At 52.9% G+C, this 20,158-nt stretch overlaps 7 protein-coding genes across 7 annotated transcripts; 5 read left to right on the plus strand and 2 right to left on the minus strand.

The window, feature by feature from the left end:
- Positions 1-595: 595 nt before the first annotated feature.
- J7T55_005789 (uncharacterized protein) lies at positions 596-811 on the plus strand (the record flags this gene model as incomplete). Its single annotated transcript, XM_053137176.1, has 1 exon — positions 596-811. The coding sequence occupies one exon, from the start codon at positions 596-598 to the stop codon at positions 809-811; it is 216 nt and encodes a 71-aa protein (XP_053000560.1).
- A 577-nt stretch (positions 812-1,388) lies between these two features.
- J7T55_005790 (set domain-containing protein) lies at positions 1,389-2,993 on the minus strand (the record flags this gene model as incomplete). The annotated part of the gene is made up of 1 exon (XM_053137187.1): positions 1,389-2,993. The coding sequence occupies one exon, from the start codon at positions 2,991-2,993 to the stop codon at positions 1,389-1,391; it is 1,605 nt and encodes a 534-aa protein (XP_053000561.1).
- A 710-nt stretch (positions 2,994-3,703) lies between these two features.
- J7T55_005791 (lcohol dehydrogenase superfamily zinc-containing) lies at positions 3,704-4,771 on the minus strand (the record flags this gene model as incomplete). The annotated part of the gene is made up of 1 exon (XM_053137197.1): positions 3,704-4,771. The coding sequence occupies one exon, from the start codon at positions 4,769-4,771 to the stop codon at positions 3,704-3,706; it is 1,068 nt and encodes a 355-aa protein (XP_053000562.1).
- Positions 4,772-6,409: 1,638 nt separating this feature from the next.
- On the plus strand, positions 6,410-6,916 carry J7T55_005792 (uncharacterized protein; the record flags this gene model as incomplete). Its single annotated transcript, XM_053137209.1, has 1 exon — positions 6,410-6,916. One exon carries the CDS (start codon positions 6,410-6,412, stop codon positions 6,914-6,916), a length of 507 nt encoding a protein of 168 aa, XP_053000563.1.
- A 123-nt stretch (positions 6,917-7,039) lies between these two features.
- Positions 7,040-7,750, plus strand: J7T55_005793 (uncharacterized protein; the record flags this gene model as incomplete). The annotated part of the gene is made up of 3 exons (XM_053137220.1): positions 7,040-7,336; positions 7,404-7,567; positions 7,624-7,750. 3 exons carry the CDS (start codon positions 7,040-7,042, stop codon positions 7,748-7,750), a joined length of 588 nt encoding a protein of 195 aa, XP_053000564.1.
- Positions 7,751-11,951: 4,201 nt separating this feature from the next.
- On the plus strand, positions 11,952-12,752 carry J7T55_005794 (uncharacterized protein; the record flags this gene model as incomplete). Its single annotated transcript, XM_053137231.1, has 3 exons — positions 11,952-11,976; positions 12,060-12,117; positions 12,560-12,752. The coding sequence occupies 3 exons, from the start codon at positions 11,952-11,954 to the stop codon at positions 12,750-12,752; spliced, it is 276 nt and encodes a 91-aa protein (XP_053000565.1).
- Positions 12,753-16,365: 3,613 nt separating this feature from the next.
- Positions 16,366-16,704, plus strand: J7T55_005795 (uncharacterized protein; the record flags this gene model as incomplete). The annotated part of the gene is made up of 1 exon (XM_053137241.1): positions 16,366-16,704. One exon carries the CDS (start codon positions 16,366-16,368, stop codon positions 16,702-16,704), a length of 339 nt encoding a protein of 112 aa, XP_053000566.1.
- Positions 16,705-20,158: the final 3,454 nt, after the last annotated feature.

Raw genomic sequence — 20,158 nt, forward strand, 5'->3', positions numbered from 1 at the left:
TGCGACTATCAGTCTGCATCACTTTCTCTGTGTCCAAAAGGCGTTTCTATTGAATAACCGCTCTACGACAACTATCTTGCCTCATTTCTTCTACCAGATAAAATCCATTGTAAGCCATCGGGTACATCAAAGTAGGACCATTGTACGCGCTTGAACCCTACCAAGTTGGAAAAGCGTTCAATATTAGACAAATATTCAGAGTAAAATGCACGAGCGTATCATGCGTGTTATCTATAGGGAACAATTGATGTTCGTCGCAGCTTCCAACTTCTACCACCGGGAAGCCGCCGTGCCGTCGCCGTCGGCACAGACGCACGTAGGACGCTGAGACACAAAACGCGCCTCCCCTGTAGTGTTTCTTAGGATTTGACGGGGAAGTTGCCTTCTCAATGTTGTTCCATCTGAAAACCCGTGCAGATCTGGAATTTGGTTTCGCATCTGATCTTCATCCCACTTCCCATCTTTTATGCCCCAATAGCACCTCATTTCTTTGTCAAAACAAGCATTGCTCCCAAGACCCGTCATCCCGCTTTTTTTTCGATCTCCAAGCCTCGAGACAACTTGCCATAGCTGGGCCCACATGAGCCTGCCCACGATGAAGTCCATTCTCGCATCACTCATTTCCTTCTTCCTGGCAGCCACATTCTCGGACTATGCCTCGGGCTTCCACGTCAGCGCCGCTGTCATCCATACTCCCAACTCAGCCACCACGGTCAACGGAATGAAAGTAAGAGCTGAGGATTCGGATACCGCAGTCGAGATTTCGCCCTCTATTCAACCGCCAAACAGCACCAGCCGCGCCGACAGCTAGCACATTTGGCATTACGATGGAAGCGGATGTTCGGGCAGCATTCTCAGGGGGTGGAGTCAGAGCGGTAAAACTGGGCCATGGGAACCCGAGGATGGCAAGTGGTGCATGTCCATCACAGGCCCAGCAAAGGCTGTGAAAGTTATTCCCTGGCGATGCAGGGTGTTTGTTGCAAGCAACAGTGGGCCTGCATGTCTTAAGAGCGACGATTGGGTCACGCCTGAGGAAGGGAGCCGATGCGTTGAGCTTTCCGAGGACCCGTCTCACTCAGGACTACTGACTGGGATTTTTCAAGTCGACTGTCCGCAATGACCAAGTTGGGGAGTTGCAAGTACACACATGCACATTCATGAAAGGGCCTGAGATTGTAATTGACCTGCAGGACGGTTGTTGGCATCAGTATGGCACTTGAGACTACCTAGGTAGAACGTGACTTCACGATTATACCTACAAAAATTATCATACCGGACACGAAGCTTGAATGATTGCCCCTTTCAAATCTGAATTCTTTACTTGCTTTTGTGTGGTTCAGACATGGTCTACTTTTTTAATGCTTCGTCGTGGTCTTCGCTCCATTCAGTTAGTCCTCAACCATAACCTCCTCCTTCCAGTTGGGGACGAGCGCGCCGATGGCATTCTCCAAGACCTTCTTCACCTGCTTCCGATACTGCAGAGCAATTTCCTGGTTGCGCGTCTGCGGCTCGACCTCAACTACTACCTCATTGCCATCCTCGTCCACTCCCATCCCAGGATCCGCCTCGCAGAATTTGTCATACTCCATGCCCAACTTCGCCAGCAAGAGCTCCTTGACGTTGATTAGGACCGTCTCGACTTCTCTGGGCAAAGTTGAAGGCCCAGATAGAATATTCCGTAGTGCAGCTTCCTCACGCTTGCGTTGATCATTTGACGTTGGCAGCTGCGCCTCTCCGGTCGTGCCGAGGACCTTGTCGATGAAGGCTTCTTTTGCTTCACTACCGACAATGGACAGACACAGATCCCATACGAGGTTGTCCTCGACGTGAGAGAATTCAGGACGGACGTCGAAACCAGCCTCCTTTGCGACCCAGTTTCGGTTCTGCCCGACGAAAGAGCTCGGGTGGTTCATCGGTCGCGGCGACACGAGGAAGTCTTGCGGCCTTTTTCTCTTTGACTTCTGTGGCCAAAAGCCATCAGACTCCTCCGATTGTGCCATTTCTGTGCGTTGTAGGGGGGCGGATTGCTCGCCCGCGGCTGGCGCACTCTCCTTTTTCCGTAGGTGCACATAATCGTTGTGCAACTCCTCGGTCTCCGGCAACATGAAGCCGTAAGACAGCAACAACTCGCTGTTGGTCTTCTTCCCGTAGTTGTTGAAAACCTGCTCGCCAGATTTGTAGGAGTCCAAGGTGATGAAGCGACAGGCCTCAGAGGCACGACTCTGGTGGTCCACCACCCATTGTACATTGGCCTTTGTGTCATGGTTTATGATGTCATACACTGGAAGAAGCATAGAGAATTCGTCGATGTCGACATTCCTGGGCAGTTCACGTTCCTGAACAAGACGAGGAGTGACGAGGGACGGGCGAAAGCTGCGGGATGCGAATATCGAGAAGGCCCAGTTGAAGAGGTGTCGCGTGTAGTCTTGCCAATTCTCAAATGCTTCGTCCTTCAGAATCTTTCGTGCCTCCTTGAAATCCCTTTTCGTATTGGTCTGGATCTCTTCAGCCGCCACCCCAGCATTCGTTCCCTCCAAGAATTCGAAGTCATCTTCGGGCCAGAAGGCGGGTAGGCTCCAAGACGAAGGGGAGTCTGGTTGGGGAAGAGTGGCGATGTACGGGTGCCAGAATGAATCTTTGCCCATCAGGTACTGCTTCATGAGGAAGAAGTGCCCAATCACGTGCGGCTGGAGTGCCATGAACCGATGTGGAAACACCGGGCACGGCTCCGCATGCTCGGACGGCTGGGATAGGACGGGGCCACCCGTCGTTGCGTTCAGGAACGACAGACTTGTTTCCAAGGGGCACGTTAGGATCTCTTCCCCAGGGTTGATAGACTGGTTGGTCGTGTTGGTAAATGACACCTTGACTCGCATCGAGAAGCCCGTCACATTGTCTTTGTACACCTCTAGGGCCGGATGAAGAGTGCCTCCGTGCGCTTTGCCCCACTCAAGAAGCGCATTGAAGCGTTCCTGGTCAGGTTCATTCATCATTCTGTGTCAGAATTATCTCTCCTTCTAATGATCGAGTTACTCAAATATCGTGCTTTGAAGATTATTTAAAGTAGGAGCAGGTGGCTCCAAGAAGCTTGCGAGGGACTGGACGGGGAAGTGTAAGATGACGAGAGGATAGGGAATGGAAGAGAATATTGAAAAATGAAGATGGATGGCAGTAGGCAAGCAACTTGTTTTGGGAGAAGGCTACCAAGGCGGACTAATGAATTCGTGGAGTGGATTCATGTGAGAATCAATGATAATTTCAGTTGACGTCGTTCTGCTAGAGCTTGGCTGGTCTGGGAAGCGAAAATTTGAGGTGAAGGGGATTAGTCATCAAGCAACCCGGAAGACCTGCAAATACAAATGAGAGCTCCACCACGATACTCGGAAGCTCTGCTGCAGTTCGAAGAAATTCAATTCCTCGCAGTTGTCATGATGCTAATTCAGACATATATACTTGTTACTATCGCTTTGTAGACTTTGTGGGGGTTTTCGAACGTGCTCCTGTGCATCAGCGTATTTAGAGCCAGCCTCTCGAAGTGCGGGCCTCAACTCGAGAGAAGTATTATCCTACGCTTGTTGGCTGCTGTGATGCAAGACCTGAATGGGTGATGCTTAATAGCCACTTATGTTTATTCTGATGATGACACTGTAATCACTCGATTCAACAATGGGAATTATACACGTGTTGCCCACTGCAGCGCTCATCAAAGGCGCTCAGCTGTTCCGACCAGCTTGGTTACCAACTTGCCAGTGTTTGCACCCTCAAATAATTTAAGCCAAGTCGCCGGCACATCCTCAAACCTGGTCTCAACAACGTGTTCGCCCTCGGTGATGTCCAGTTTCCCGTCCTCAAGAGCCTTATGAAGAGTCTTCTGCGCCTCTTCGACCCTCCAGGGGAAATCATTGACGATGAAGCCACGAATGCGTAATCGCATACTAATGACTTGAAACCAATTCTTTAATTTGTCTCCGTCATCATTCTCCTTGGCGTTGTATTGCGAGATAGCACCGCACGCAGCGATCCTTCCGTCCCGCGCCATTCGAGTGAGCATGAAGTCGAGGATATCGCCGCCGACATTGTCAAAGTACACGTTTGCGTACTCGGTAGTCGCCTTGGATAGCCGCTGCTTGAAGTCCGAGGCCTTGTAGTCGATGCACTCGTCTGCTCCCAGCTTCTTCACCCAGTCGCACTTTTGCTGTCCGCCCGCGATGCCGATGACTTTCTTGCATCCCACGATCGTCTTGGCAATCTGCACGACCATGGAACCGGTCGCGCCAGCAGCACCGGAAACAACCACAATATCGTCCTTGGTTGCCTGGCTCACCTCGAGCAGGCCCATGTACGCCGTCAAACCAGTCAAGCCCAGGGCGCCCAAGTACTGAGTAGGAGACACATTCTTGGGCAGTGGGTCGCAGAGCTGGACATTTTTCGCATCCAGCACGCTGTATTCCGTCCAATTGAGCAGGGTGCGGATCAGGTCGCCCTTCTTGAACTTGTCGGATTTGGACTCGACAACCTCAGCCAGGCCGAAAGCTCGCATGACGTCGCCTGTGTGAACAGGTGGGACGTACAAGCGGCTCTCATCTGGGTAATGGTCGATCCATCCGCGCTGGGCTGGGTCATTGGAGTAATATTTGGCCTTGACTAGGACTTGGTCACTCCCTACCGACGGTAGATCCTTTTCTATCATTTTAAAGGTCGAGTTTGAGCCGTGGTAGGTGGGAAGCCCATCTGGGTGGGCGTTGAGGAGCCATTGCTGTGTTTTGACCATTTTCACAGTCGTCTGCGTTACAATAAATAGTACAAGTATGTTTATTTCAATGTAGTGACAATGCTTTGGTTAGCAAAAAGAAAAAGCGACGAGGGATCAATATCTACAAATCTACCCTAGGGTATGTTTTACTACTTTCAACTAAGGTGCCGCTTTGTATCCTTAGCGCGTGCTATCACTGTGGACGTCAGGACAGTGAGCTTCCTTGGCATGCGTGTTCCTATGATATAATTTTCTACGATTACAAACCTAATGCGGATCTTGCCGTGGAGACATACTTGCAATCTTTGAAACAAAGGACGCTACAGGATATGAAAAGAGGACTCCATTACGCTTAGATTGCTAGTACGAATATCCATCTCTCAAGTATGACGACATCGTGAACTACCCGAAAGCTCTCGGGATCTCGGACGAGTCATGAAATACCGCTCTCCAAGGCACGCATTATTCTCTCGTGGCGATCGAGTCCATTCCGAAGCGACCGAGGCGCATGGATTTCATTGCTAGGAAGGCCTCGCAAGGGAGAGGTGGAACTAGTCCGCCGCGGATCATCCAGCTAAGTAGGTACTTAAAGCACTCGATCGCTGGCTCTATGCGTCAAGGAATCCTCATGGAACAAAACACATGTTGACAGATTGTTGCCATCATGAGTCTGGTAAGTGGTATGTATTTTGTTGGTGAAATTGGGCTTCAGTGTGGATGTATATGCCATTCGAAGCCCTTATGCACAAAACAAAACATCACGTACCTATAAATTGCACGACATCAAAGGAATTGACCATTTTCCCGTCCGTTGCCTCGTAAATAAATACCATTTATCTAAAAATATTTTTTTTTGCTCTCAGGGGCTACGGGATCTGCGGTAAGGTTAGAAGTAGTTCGACTGATGCATGCTCTCCGACGTTGTCCTGGAAGACAAGTTGCCCCATTGTTGACTTCTGGTTTGGCGGTGGAGGACGTTGAGGATTTCCTCCGTCTCCGGTCTGAACCGGTCTGGGCGTGCCTGTTGGACTTCATGGCTAGGACCATCATGAATGGGCCCTGAAGCGAGTTTGTGCGACGGTAATTCATGGTCGAGGCCTATGCATATTGCCTGTATACTTCTGTGCGCGCCGCATATGAGCAGCTTACTGAGCAGCAGGAGCTCATTGTGTAGGAGGCCATGGAAAACTTTTCGAGCTCCTTAAGCGTGGCATCTTGAACGCCGGAGACGACCGCATCACAATCCGAGAACCTCAATGTTCAAGACAATCATGCCTGTGAAAGTAATGGATTCAAGCTAGATGACGATTCTTCGCACGACGCAAGAGTTCAGAGTTGAGGCTTTAAGAAGCGCCATCCACGTTCGCCAGCTCCTCGTCAGCTCCTTTGGAAGCGTTACACATGCTCCAACGGGGAGGACCTTTTCTTGATAGAATATTTGCAGTGCCTGATGCAGCAACGTCCCGGGCCTGTGGCCGAGAGCCTATAGTCAGAAGATGACAAGTAATATTCTCCATGCCTACGTACAGGGAGTACTACTCGAGTAGCGGTATGGGCTTGCTTAGGAAAGACTTGAATTAAAGTGGAAATAATAGCTGCTGAAGATAAATATTGGCGCAGGTCTCGCCGATCCAGCTGATTCACCTCCTAAAGAACATGGTCACAGAATGGATAGACAGTCTGCTATCGATTGTCTTGATGAAGTTGTTTCACATAACCTGGGTTGTCTTGCACGTAGTCCACATGAATCAGCGGAAGCTATTTAAAGATAAAGTGGGCTTCATTGTCGGCCCGGAGTCAAATATTGTTGATAAGGCAGTTAACCTGCCCCCGGCTATTGGTGTTTATCTGACGCGTAAGCAGCAAAGGCTGGAAATACCCCTCTACAAGCATGTGCAGGACGCTCAAAGAGTCATCGTAATTGGGCCGGAACACATGCTTCGACCAGCAGGAGAGACGTTGAGCGAGATGGACAAGGAGAATGAAGTCCGAGAGAACTCACCGATCATCATAGTGCGTTGGACAGCACTGAGCTTGTGCACTTGGTCAGCAATTGTGTCTATTCTTGTCAATCTGCTACCGGACTCGGGGCCAAGCCTGGCCTCGATTGGTTGGTCTGTACGAGCTGCCGTCGGCCTCATCAAGATGGTAGACTACAGCTAAAAGTACTTTGTCATGATCTAGAGAATATATAAATAAGCACGACTCTTCTCTGTAGCTAGAAGTCCCTCATGCTTGAGTTTCCCATGTGAATAGAAAGCCAGTTGATGGCCTCAGACCAAAGCCATGAGCTCCTTACCTGCACCCCGTCGCATTGTGACGTCCAACCTTCCGGTCCCAGAGAGTCTCAGTAAGCTTGACAAGTCAGAACCGGCGGTTCAAGTCGTCACCGAGGAGGTCCCTCTCGTTTCAGAGGTCGGCGGGCAATGGTTCAAACGAAGCGTCTTCACCCACGACCGCGTGCCAACATCCAACGCTGGCACTGACATCACTGCAAAAGATATTCCAGGTGGCGGACTCCGCTTACCATACGGCGCGAATATCAGATTCAACGAAATCCCGCCCGGTTCCAGAGCTGCCATGGTGAGTGGGGTCCTCCGTGCAGCGGGCCCGGGTAGCGCTACTTGCTGACTGCGGGCGCCATATGTAGCATCGGACCAGCACGACTGATTACAACGTTTTCCTGACCGGATCCATGGTGCTGATCACACCGGCGGAAGCTTATGACCCAGACACAATGGAAGGGGCAGGAAAGCTGCAGGAGACGGTCTGTCAGCCTGGTGATGTGGTCGTGCAACGTGGCACAATGCATGCGTAGGTTGCAACCTCCTTCTGCCATCTTGTTGGGAAGTATCTAACGGACCCGGCAGTTGGGAAAACCGATCGGGGGAGTGGGCGCGGTTTATCTCAGTCATCCTTGGGGCAGAAGAGACCACGATGGAGCGTGGCGACGGAACATCACAGACGTTGGCAGATGTCTTCAACTTCGCGCTTTAGGGGATTTGGCATCGCGCTAGCATATATTGTCACTCCTCGTATTGAAGTCTACGCAGAACAGATGCTTCCCCTTCATTACATGTAATTTTACTTCGTTCGCGGTGATGATGCAGTATTTTGATGCACCTGACGAGGCATTGTTAGTTGAACAAGGACTTCATTCACTGAAGACTTAGCGCTTATTGTAGTGCAAGTCTCGATCAAATTATGTGGACGACACATTGAAGACTTTACAGGTGCAAGTCCCTAGGTCAGCTTTAAATGTAGTTTGCGTGATAGTATATAATTGTGAGGTATGTAGCGGCTGTGCAGCGTTTCGATGTTGCATGTCAGTATGTGGTTATCCGTTTGCCACCAATCTCCCGTTTCCCGGGTGAGCAGGTCAACTCGAAGAGCACTCATCAGCTATCAGTCGCTTTTAGTCTACCTCTTTTATGGAATCTATCTCAGCGAAAGTCAGTATCGAAACCACAAAGACTCTGCTATTATGTAATCTCAGATGTACTTGATACTCTGTGCACAGTGCATCAGACTCTTTGAACCCACCAAGCCATGCTCAATGCAGGGGATTGAGAATTCGTTCGTTCTCACGATGTGTTTCAAAACTTCTTGTTTTCACCAAAGCTAGACTTAAAATTTTGGCAGTTGCTAATTTTAAACATGTTGAGGTTTATCATAGATATCTAATGTAGGATGTGACCCTACATTGTGCCAGAGATCCAGCCTTGCTAAGTGTTCTAGATGACGAAAACTAGGACTATTACGGATCCAATTTGCGATGGATCTGCGAGGCAAGTCACTCGGGCGATTCACATCGCGATGTGACACGATCCTGATAGAGTTGCAGTGTACCAAGCTTCACTCGGGAACCGCGGAGTGATCAATCCCACGTGGTCCTTGCTCAGGACCATCGGGGTTATTTCCAATGTTTCAGCTTTTGTCTGGTACGACCGAAGTAATCTTTGAAATTCATCAGAAATGGCGGTCGAGTGTTTCAGCAAATGATCATGGTCAAGATGGAGTATTGGCTCCTGGAACGACTCTGCAATTGAAATTGCAGCGGTCAAAGCTGACATGAAGGAATACTCAACCGGCTCCGGAATGTACCAAGGCATTGTGGTTGAGCTACGACAATGAAGGAGGGAACTACCGTGAACAGATTTGATAGAGGCTTCATTTGTACTTGAATTATGGACGTGAGCACCAGCAATCTCATACTCGAGACTATCATAGAGATTAGTTTAATAAAACTTCACGAAGAAGTTGTCAATTTGCACCGTATCCACTCGAAGGTCGATGGAGGTCACTGATACATTGAGCGTTTCGAACCGAAAAGGCAGCAAGTCCCTATACGTATCAACGCATTCTTTAATCAGGTTCTAAATTTGTCCTTGTGAAGTCACCAGAACCAATTACCCGCATCACGGTCACTCCACTGCAGCAATTATAGCGAACACATAGTTAAGAGTCACGAACCGCGATTGTCCTCGGTCTCCGAACTGCATCACTCAGACCGCACATGCTTGTTTTCCATGAGTGAAGATCAGCAGCAGAACATAACGTTATTTCCCGACAGCAATCTTGTACGTGTAGAGCAATGCAGAATTTTGACCCCCATTGACTCGTATTTAAAGCCATCGAGTCCCCCCTTAGGTGCCTACTGGGCAGCAAGAAGTTCGACGGCTGCAGGGATATTCGCAGCAACAGCCTTATTCATGTAGCCTAGGTGCTTGCGCAAAGCAATGTCGGGGAACGGGCTGCACCCCATCCATCTGCCGCCCCATCCGTACATCAGAAGATCGCACTGAGGAGATCGTACTGTGCATGCCAACGTCATGCCGGAAGGGCCACCCGGGGCGCTGCCAAGCCTCCATCTCGTGGCCACCAGTCGACGGCGATGTAACGATAGAGGCAAGGCAAACCAAATGCGGCAGGCCCGAGCTTGACCTTGCATTAGCCCACACGTGGTATCTGGGATGAAACTCATCGCCTGCAGCGTGTCAGCGGAACCAGAACACGCACATAAATCGGCGTGCCGCCCGTGAACCACCTTCGCGAAGAAAGGGGCCGCCGCCCACGAGAGCCACATGCGCAGAGGCCCATCGCGCTGCTTTACCCCCACACGCTAGAACTCGTTCCGTACCGATCTCCTCGCCCACTACTGCGGGCTGAATGAACCGCCCGGGCCCGAGGATCAGATGACACGGGTTACACCTGCGGGCCAAATTGCCGGCATCCCACCATCAGCCCGGGGAGATCACCACGCGCCGCCGGACTCGGTGGAGGTTGCACCCGGCATTGACGCATGCTGAAGCGTGCGAATCACAATGCTGCTCTGTCAAGGGTTTCTGGCAGTATATGCTGATCTGATGTTAAGCTTTTTGGCAAGATTACATCGTGACAACATGGGAATTGCGCGTACATGAACTGGTATAGTCTTCGGCAGTTGTTTGCGATGAGATATTGATAGAAATTTTTAACGCACAGCACTTTTACTCTCCCAATTAAATGCCTAAATAAAAAGTTTCGGCTGTTCCCTGATTTGGGCACGGCTCAACCGTTTGATCAAGCCTGCGCCTTGGCCGATCAACATCTAATGTTGAATAAGGAATGCCGGGTTTTACTATCTCGAAGACTTCCGCAACGATGAGCTTTTGCGGACTTTGTTCCAAGTTTCAAGGACTCGGCCTCGGCAGCTTTGACTAAATCCTTCATTGCAAAGTATCACGGTCTCTATCTCTGCAAGTCTTCTTAGATCAGAGCCTAGCCTCTGGGTCCTGCCGGGAGGCTGTATCCGTGCATATGGGTCAGTCTGGCCTGCCACAATACGACCTTATGCCATATATTCTACAAGCATCTGTATATTTGGTGGCAAGCCACCACGAGCAAGCTTCTACTGTAAGCCCATGACAGGTCACAACTACGATTCTGCGGTACGACTTCATTTATGGCCCCGAGAGACTCGGCCAGCACATGTAAGCGCGAGAGATCCACCTCCCTCATTTTGACTTCGCTTCGTAGGGCTGAGGCTCAGGTGATCTGTCGCCTCAGCACGAGCCTCATAGCCTCTACTCTACATTGTGGATGTCCAGGCCCAGCCACTGTAACGGTAAAGAACCCACGGACACGCTGGGGAAGATTGATCCTCAGTGTCATGTTTGATGAGCTGGAACGGCGAACGTGCTCCATGCGAGAGTCGCAGAAATGCCACATCCGCACAGATTCGTCCGAGCCGTCGTATTAAGAAAATGCCCGGAGAGAGATGAAACTCGACCAAAGCAGTCCTCGCCGTGAGCCTCTCCCCTTCGGGAGGCTTGACTGATGACCGTCGCCCAGACGGGTCATATCGTGATGCTGACAGCCGAAGAGGGACCCTCTCCACCTAGGTGCAGAAATCGATCCCTGTAGGGATGAAATAGAAGGGTACAATGGGGCGTTGTGTGGATCTAGATCCACCGAAGTGAATCATGACACCTGCAAGACACCGCTAGGCAAGCCTAGGGAGTGGGCCTGGGCGTCCAAGAATGGAATGGTTTTTCGAAGTCCTGCTCGAGCAGATGATCAACTGGGGGATCTCATGCTCACGTTTGGCTCGGCCCGCCTTTTGACAGGTTTATTGGCCTGCGCAAAGAGGAAGGACGCGTCCTGAACGGGCGTTTCCCGGCGTTTGCATCATCCCGATTCTGCGGCTCGTCAAATTTGGCAGCAGACACCGGCATATTACAAGCTCGATCCCTTGATCTCGTGATTTTCTGCAGTCTTGTTCTGCGGACTTGTGACCTGTCGCAGCCACAGTCCCGACAAGCTTTGGCCTTCTGTTTCGATGGGGACTCAGACGAGTAAAGGAATGCTGCACGACTCCCCACAGGAACGATCTATATGCAGAACCGGAGGAGGGCCGGGGGCGGGGTCGCGGCGCTCGGGACTTTGACTTCTTAGCAGTTTCACCCTGAACTTCTTCGCTCCCGGTTCGTGCTGGGAGGGTCCATCAGTTGAGGGGAAAAATTGCTGTGGAAAGGCGTTACCTGGAGTCATAGGCGATTCCGGGAGTCGGGCTCTTTGCCGTAGCCACATAGGCGATATTAAGTCAAGGCTCGGCGGCTCGTCGGACCAGGAGGCACGAGGGTACGAAGGCGCCGGAGGGTCCGAAGTATAATTCTGCCTACCTGGGAGATAGCTCACTTATCTCCAGGCGGTCAGAATGTGGAAAGATCTTGGAGCCAACGGTCAGTCCGACCACAAATCAGCAGTCGTGAATTGATTATCCCAGTCTTCAGCACCAGCACCATTACTGCGTGTTCACCATCAGACCGGACCACATGGCGTTCCGACCGCCGGAAGGCCGACTCGCCAAACATTCTGCCCTGGTAAATATTGCTAAGACACTAAAGACTGCCTTCGGTACGAGCTCACCGCTTGCTTGCTGGCTGGAATTCCAAATACTTCGGCGCCGTCCTTCATCCGGCTCCGTGATGGGGACCCGTCTGGTCAGGCCGGTCCCACTGCCTCGCAGATTGCCGACCGCCGGAGATAGATTATTGTTTGTAAGAACTCCCATAGAGGAACAGGCCGCCTTGAAAAAGTTTTCCTCGGTTAAATTTCACAGCCTGTTTGATCACCTTGGTGACGAATGCGAGCGTCGTCAGGAGTGGAGGCGCGATCAACCGTGCCCTGTGCCCCTTTGCGATTCTCGAAGCCCTAAGAAGAGCCCAGTCGCCAGCCCGGACATTGGGCTGCAGCTTCAGCCCTTTTCTGGCGGATCGACTGGAGTCGACTGGCACTTTTCAGCGCTTCGCTAACATGACCCAGCTCGAACACCGCGCCACAGTACGGGGGCAGGAAGACGGCCTGCTCAGTGGCAAAGGAGTGCCCGACGCGTGAGAAGGAGCTCAGGGATGAGGCGGCGAAAGCCGCTGTCAAATCCACATTGGGCGTTGCAAACCGCTCGCTACCGCGGGACTGGCATCGCAAAGTTTTAACAATTGGCTCGGTTGCACTGTAAATCTCGTGAGAGCGTGAAATCGCCCATGGCCTGCCGCATGGTGTCGCGCTGCGTCGCCAGGGATAGGCCTGTGCCCGGATGCTTGGTTGCGGGACTTGGCTCCTCCACCCTCCTAGACTCAGCTTCCAGAAGCCTCGACTCATACACCCGATGCATCAATTGGCTTTCTCAACTCGTGGCACGGTTCTCCAAGAGTACCTGCCGGACCCCGAATGAGGAAGCTGTTGAAAAAAAATTGCAAAATTGCAAATAACCTCGACGACGTGTTCGTCTCCGTGGGGAGGGTGACGAGTCGTGAATAATTTAGAAGCCCGACGTGCGGTACTTTGCCAAACTGTTTCTCAACGCGCTGCTGACTCTAGGCCCTTCCCTTCCTGTTCTTGGAATAGCGACTTTTGCCAGCCAAGTACGGTGAGCTAGCGGCATGGCCTCTTCGGTGAGGTCGACGAGACCGGCATGGTACTAGACGATGGTATCAGGCTGACTCGAGGTTTGATTAGCATCCTTGTCTTACATGCGAGCATGTTTTTCTTTCGACCGTAAAAAGCCCATTGGTGTTGATGCCTTCCCCCGCGCTCGAGGGTCTAGACCAAGACGTGATCGCCGCGTTGTCTTCACCGGTGTGGATATCATCATGTGGTTACTGGGACGGAGGAACGGAGGGATTCGCACGAAGGCAATCAGACTCACCGACCAACTCAGTAGGACCCACCTAGTGTATCTAGTCAGGACTCAGGACGCCGTGTACTTGGGACCTGAGTGTCGCGACTCGTCCTCATGCACACCATCAAAATGGCACCGGCAAAGTCAAATCAACATGTGGAGCTCATATGGGGTGAACAAGTACCATGTTCCCAGGCGACGGGCAAATTCTACTCAGCACGATATCTGCAATGTGTCCGGCTGCCCTCCCGTTTGAGGGGAATCACGCAGTCCAGGCAAAGACCCGGCTCTAGCGCTATCTTTGGCAGGCTTCGGACGGATGACTGCGTGGCGCCAAGGGTCCTCGTAAAGGCTGCAGTACATTTTGCGAGGGCCACCACGTGTCTGACCAGGTCCCTGTCGATGTTTCGTCTGGTCGGTGTCGGGTCTAGGCCGGATCTCCTGGCCGTCGTGGTGTGTGCCAAGTCCACAAAACTGGCTGTCACTCTAGCTCAGGGGGGCAATACATCATCCGGTCCTCTTGTGCGGAACCAATGCCTGGCAGAACAGATCTGCACTGGCGCGCGCCCTCTCAGTGGTCGCAGTGGCGGCTGAAATCAACGCCATCATTGCGGGTTTGTCGCCTCAACCGCAGTAATAGCCAGCGGCATTTCACAGCAGACGCGGCTCAGGACCGTTCGAAGCACTGTCCTAGGCGACGACTGACCGACTGATCTACATCCCGGGCTCAGATCTGAGACATCTGGCCTCCAGCCGAGGTTGGCAGAAAAACGGAGCAAACGCCAGGGCAAACCATTCGTCAGCGGCTTCCCAATTCAGGGTCTCATTACATGTAGATACCACAGTGCCTGGAAAGCAAAGCACGGGCGCATAGAGGGACAGAACTTGAACTCTTGTTCACGTGCGAGCCTCCTGTATGCGGCCTGATTTTTCCACGGTCCGACACAAAAGCTACTGCGTTTCACCGAGTTCTTGGCGTGGCAACAGCACAGATTGCGCCCTGGTCCTCTCGCCGCTGGGCGGCAAACATCAACAGACTTTTGCAACGTTATTACCACTGTATCCCCGGGGTCAAATGACTCTCGCTGGAAGTCAATGCCAGCGAAGCTCGAAAGTGAGACTGAATAAGCCTTTCAGCTTGCCGCGGGCAATTCGAAGGCAGAGACAAAAGACAAAAAGGGAGATAGATACACACAGTGAACACCTTCTTTTCACTACCCGAAGCTGACGAGACAAATATCAGTCTGGAATGGGGCACTCACCACCCACCCGTATTCGCCTGGCCCTATGAGAGGCCGGGTTCCCCACGACGAACAGTGATAGGTGCCCGCTAGCAGATGCCATAGCCACATGCAGGACACGCCGGCTTCCCAGCTGCCCACTAACGCAGCACTCTGCGTCGTGCTTATTTCCGTCTGGTCGAATTGCACCTTGGAATAGGCTTCGATGCAAAACAGACGCGGCGGCCGGATTGTGCGGGATCATACAGTGGTAATGAAATGAGTCTTTCTGTCCACAAGATGCGACAAGAGTTGAGAATATCCCCTTGCTGGCCTCTCCGTCCTCTGAATCCTGGAAGGGAACCTGGAAGGGGCAAATTTGCTCTGGAAATCTCCTCTGCCACTTGCGGCCTGATCCCCTTCGAATCCATGGTGGCACTGATCGTCGTGGGGGGGCTATTGGCATTCAGAAAGCCAGAAAGCCAGACAGCCAGGCTGCCCAGGCAGCCAGACTCGCCCTTCTCAGCTAGAGACATGCCCAAGTCACGACCGGCAACTCACCCGAACACCGCTCTCCGATATTGCACTTTGTCACATCCGATCGCCAGGTGGGAAGGTGGGATGTACTATGTACCCTCTCACACCCTCACAGTCACACACACCCGCCCTCACACTCCCTCACCGTTTCCACATCCCGCCAACAGCACAACGGCCCAGCAGAGATGGTGTGGAGCGCCATCCCACCACACTCCCACCTGCCAGAGTCCCCCTGTCCCAACTTTTTATCTCCGTTCTGACCCATCCCTGTCCTGGCCCGCAGGAAAACGCACCCTGGCAGCCCTGAACGTCAGGCCCGCCCCTGCACAACTTGTACCGCCCTGTCCTAGCGAACCACTCCTCGATGTCTTCTCGCAAGAATGACGATTGGACACAACAACAAGGTTCATGGGTTTCTCCCTTGTTCCAATATAAATACCTTTTCGAGGTGCAAAATGCTGCATGAAGTCTATCCCGTTCCCCTCCTTGCTCTCCGTAGCCCCCATCCCGCATCCTCACACCTCAACAAGGACCCATCGAAAACGCGTTTCCCGACCCTCTTTGGTGCTTGAAGTTTAAATACAACCTCACTCCCTCCTGATCCTCGGATTGCTTGTTTCGAACCATAGCCTGCCTCACTATCCTGACTATATAAGAACCACCTCGCAGCGATCGCCACTCCACACGCTTGGCATCGTGCTCGTCTGCCTCGACTGCTCTCACAGCACCTGACATCTCGACTGATATATCGCTGCCCTTGTTACGCAGGAGCAAGGCTCGCTCCACTACTGAGTCTTGCTCTTGCATATATACATCAGGCTCACTTGCCAAATCCGTAATTCGCCACTCGTTCTCTGTCGACCTCTCATCGACATGTGTGAATACAACAAAGTAAGACTGATCCTAGGTAGCTTCCACCACACGCAATGTCCATAGACTGACAGACGTCTAGATCGAGTATTCCTGTGGTCACTGGCATGGCCAGGCGGCCGTCTGGTGTCCCACATACACCCGGACCCACCGCCGCTGCCCGCCACAGTTCACGCATTACGAGTACCGGTCGTGGGAGGTGTGCTCCCATTGCAAGCCGCCCACCTACACGCCATGGGAATTCATGATCAACCGCCGGAACCAGCCCGCCCACTGCCTATGATGAAGGCCCACAGCGTTTACAGCAATGTATTTACGAAACGATGAACCCAGTGCCGAGAACCACCGCGACCTTGTCACGCACGCAGCAAACGCCATCCCCGTCGAGAAGCAACGAGCTTGCAACCGGCCCACGGAGACCGCCGCCGCCCCGGGACCGCGTCCGAGCTACTTCTGCTCACGGCTGGTCACGGGGGCGTAATGAGTGGGTCTGGACCACGACAGAAGGAAGGAGGACGAGGCACATCACGGATACCCACATGCGCGAGTCGACATGGGTAGGAACTGCCGAGATCAGCCCGACAAGAGACAAGCCAGAGATAGTCGAGCGACCGCGACCGCGACCACCACCGCCACAGGGCCTCGAGAAGCGGCCACGATGAAACGAATTCAGCGAAAGGACGGAAATTCGGTATCTGAACTGGGCGGGTTTCCCCGGGTTCACCACCACCACCACCACCACCACCTTTTTTTCTGGCTTGCACTGGAGGCAACCCACAAACTGCCTTGGTGCCCCATACCGACTGGGCCCCCTCACAGCGTCAAGCCACCACTACGGGGATCGCCTCGAAAATGGTGTGGCATAGCACGGCAGCAAACAGACAAGGGGGGCTGCCTTTGAGCCTCGCAGCCACTTGTTCCCTGCTTGGCGTGGCTGCAGCCACGTTCAGGAACCCGTTTGGTGGGTTTTGCCAGAGTAGGTGTGGATGCTGTGTCTTGCAGTAGCACACACTATTCCATTTGCACTTGCACTCGCACTCGTTCGAGCAATCTTTTTTTTTTCTTCTCGAGTGGGCCCGTTCTGCGGCCTCGGCGGGAATCATTTCACGGCGCAGAAAGGGGGGGTGTGTTACATAAAAAGGATAAAAAAAGTTGCCAGGAGAGGAAGAGTCTGCACCGAGACGCCATCTTCTTTTTCTTGGATCATTGTTTTTTCTGGTCTCTCATAGCCTTAATCTGTTTCTTGTTTTCTTTCACCGTTTTTCTTGTGTCATTATTGCATTGCGAGCATCTAGCGATTGGTGTTCTGCTTGGGAAAGGGGGGGGGGGCTGAGCAGATGACATGGGACTGACTTTGGGAATCTTTCTCGGTGTTCGTATGGCCGGCGCTTGTCCAGGACGGTTTCTCTTTTAGATACCACACGAATAGCAATATGAATCACTTCAAACAGTAAAAAAGTTCTCACTTCTCATTTCTCGCCCTATGATAACCGACATGCGCTGGCCATAGCCCTCCCTCCGAACAAAATGAGGTGCCACTCCTTGCTGGTCAGTCGTTGCTAGCCACCACCATCAGCACTGCCGAAGTGTGCTGGTGTGTGTGTGCCAACACTTACATGACACAGCCGGTGGCTGGCATTCCTGTGAGGAGAGATTGCAGCGCCATGATAAACCTCTCTGCCGTGCAACGCCCTTCCCGCGAGCAGCAGCAGCAAATGAATTCGCGGAGGGGCGCTCATCTGCGGTACATGTGCGGGATATTGTGCCACCTACTCGACGGGATGGGGTGTACAGTACAGTAGGGGGTGGCCTGGGGTGTGTGGAGGGTTGCATTGACGTCCAAGGCAGTTCCTGACTGGCTCGACCCGGCCGACTGAGAAAAAGCAAAGCGAGCTCCTCCCGTCAACCGAATTTCCAGATCCTTCTGACCCCAATGCCCTCGTACCGCACCACAGTAGCGCGCTGAAGGAACTATCGAACCCCAAATGTGGACCCGGTGTGCAAACCTTATTTCTTCGATCCATGTCGCGTGACGCCCCATTCCAGCAGGTTTCGATGTGTACTATGCGTTGCACACATTGTTATGTAGCTATGGCTCCAGATTTTCAGGCACGTAGTCACCGTCGCACGTGTAATCTGCCGTCGCTATGGGCGGGTAAGGAGGCGCACCTCGGACGACCCCGGGTCTGAGGACAAAACCGAGACGCCCACACCCATATGCGCTCTGCAATTGCCATGTCACGCTGGGCTGTGGACAGGCGCCGCGGTTTCGCTGCCCAACTCTGTTACCACGTCGACAGGCACACTCTGACTACACCAGAAACTCTCAAGAGAAGACAAGTCGCGGCTGAGGGCCAGGTAAGCTCGACACCTGATGAGCTGGCAGATAGATAGGTGGCAGCCGAGTCGAGTCGCCAGAGTCAGCCAGACGTCGGCTTTTCCTCAGCACAAGCCAAAAAAGTCTCCACCGACCAGCCAACCACATTGGCGACCTGCCACACCAAAGCCGACGCATGTGTTGCGCCCGATGGAGTATAGCGGGCGCCAGGTACAATAGTATAGACCGCGATTACATTATGTACGTGGGCTGCACGTGTTGACGCAATGTAACCCCGGGTTTGTCAGGCCCTCACATAGGAACCCAGTGACGGGCGTGAAACACGTATGTGCAGAGGCGACGGAGAGCCGAGGACAGTACCGCCCCGCCTCCAACCGCACCACCCCCCCCCTTCTCAGCTTCGCCCTGCGCGCTTTTAATCCAAAACAAATCATTCTTCAGACCGCTCAACCCGACGGGCAGAAGAGGACACCACCACGTGGGGGGAGGAAGGGGCAGACTGGGGGGCAGCCTTTCGGCTTGGGCTTCGAACATCTGAGAGCTCGCTGTCGTTCGCCCCCTAGGGCAGCTGTCAACAGTCAACATCCGTGCCCTGAGACGGATCGGGCTGGCTCTGCGAGGATGATCCTCCTGCCCTTGCCATCTGCCATCATGTCTGGAATCTTGTTCAGCCCCCGCCCCGTTCTGGCTTTGGGGATGCCGTCATAAATGGCAGAGGGCAAAACTTTGATGCTTTTTCGTCCCTTCCGCCATTCAGCAAGTTTTGGTAGGTGGCAGTTGCTGTCACTGGGAAGCTTCTCCTCCTCCGAGATTTCCCCATTCCTCGCGGAATTCGATTAGCTTTCCGACCCTCGGAACGGGATATCAGACACGCACTTACGCATGCTCTTCCGCGGCGGCCCACAGAGTTCCGCACATCCTCCGCTGATTGAGTCTGAGATTAGAGTTTGCAGCGGGCAGGAAATTTGCCCACATGCCACAGTAGTAGCACGCTGCCTATCTGCGGACCCGGCCTAGCATTGTCATGAACCTTGAATTTCCTCCTGCCTCCCCTCCCCCCTCCAACCAACCCCTTCTACCCCATGGGCAGCAGCAGGGTTACCCCTCTTGCCAGCTGGGATAATGCTCATCCTCCTCTGAGGTTGACTGAAATCAGGGGTCGTGCTTGAGCCCCTCATCGTAGACGAGAACCTGGATGGCCATCTGGCTGGCATTCTGACTTGCTCAAGACGATTTCGCGGTTGACGTTTCGAGCTGCGGCTCCGGTGGGCGCGCAGAGGGTCTTTAGGGGGTCTGCTGCCATTCAATATCGTCACCAAAAAGACAATTCCACGTCCAAACACATACGCATGCACATTTGTCTCAGACTCGTATGTAGGCAGCTGGAATTGGCCGTTCCGGTCAGACACCTAGGTCATCACGACAGCCCCCCGGCCCTTGATGGAGTGTAACAAGCTTTGCGATGAACACACCATCGCCAGGGTCTCTCTCCAATCTCGCCCGTGGGCGACCGGCAAGGGTGTGGGGGGGCTAGGTTTCATCGCGCGCCCATCACCCTTCCATTCTCTTCTTTTTGAGCGGGCTTCAGGCCCCCTTATCATGGCGGTCTGGATGCATGCATCCCAGGCTTCCCAGCTGCCTAGGTGGGACGCAGCAGGCCGGATGGAGATTGACCCAGCCCAGCTGCAATCGTATGGGTCTCATTTACTCATCGCGTATGCTGTGGCCTAGGTCTCGACCGTGTCGACCCTCCCAGGCCTCCATCGACTGCCAGTCCA

The sequence above is a fragment of the Diaporthe amygdali genome (genome assembly GCF_026229845.1).
Source record: "Diaporthe amygdali strain CAA958 chromosome Unknown NODE_1_length_4327563_cov_65_473760, whole genome shotgun sequence".
Classification (NCBI taxonomy): domain Eukaryota; kingdom Fungi; phylum Ascomycota; class Sordariomycetes; order Diaporthales; family Diaporthaceae; genus Diaporthe; species Diaporthe amygdali.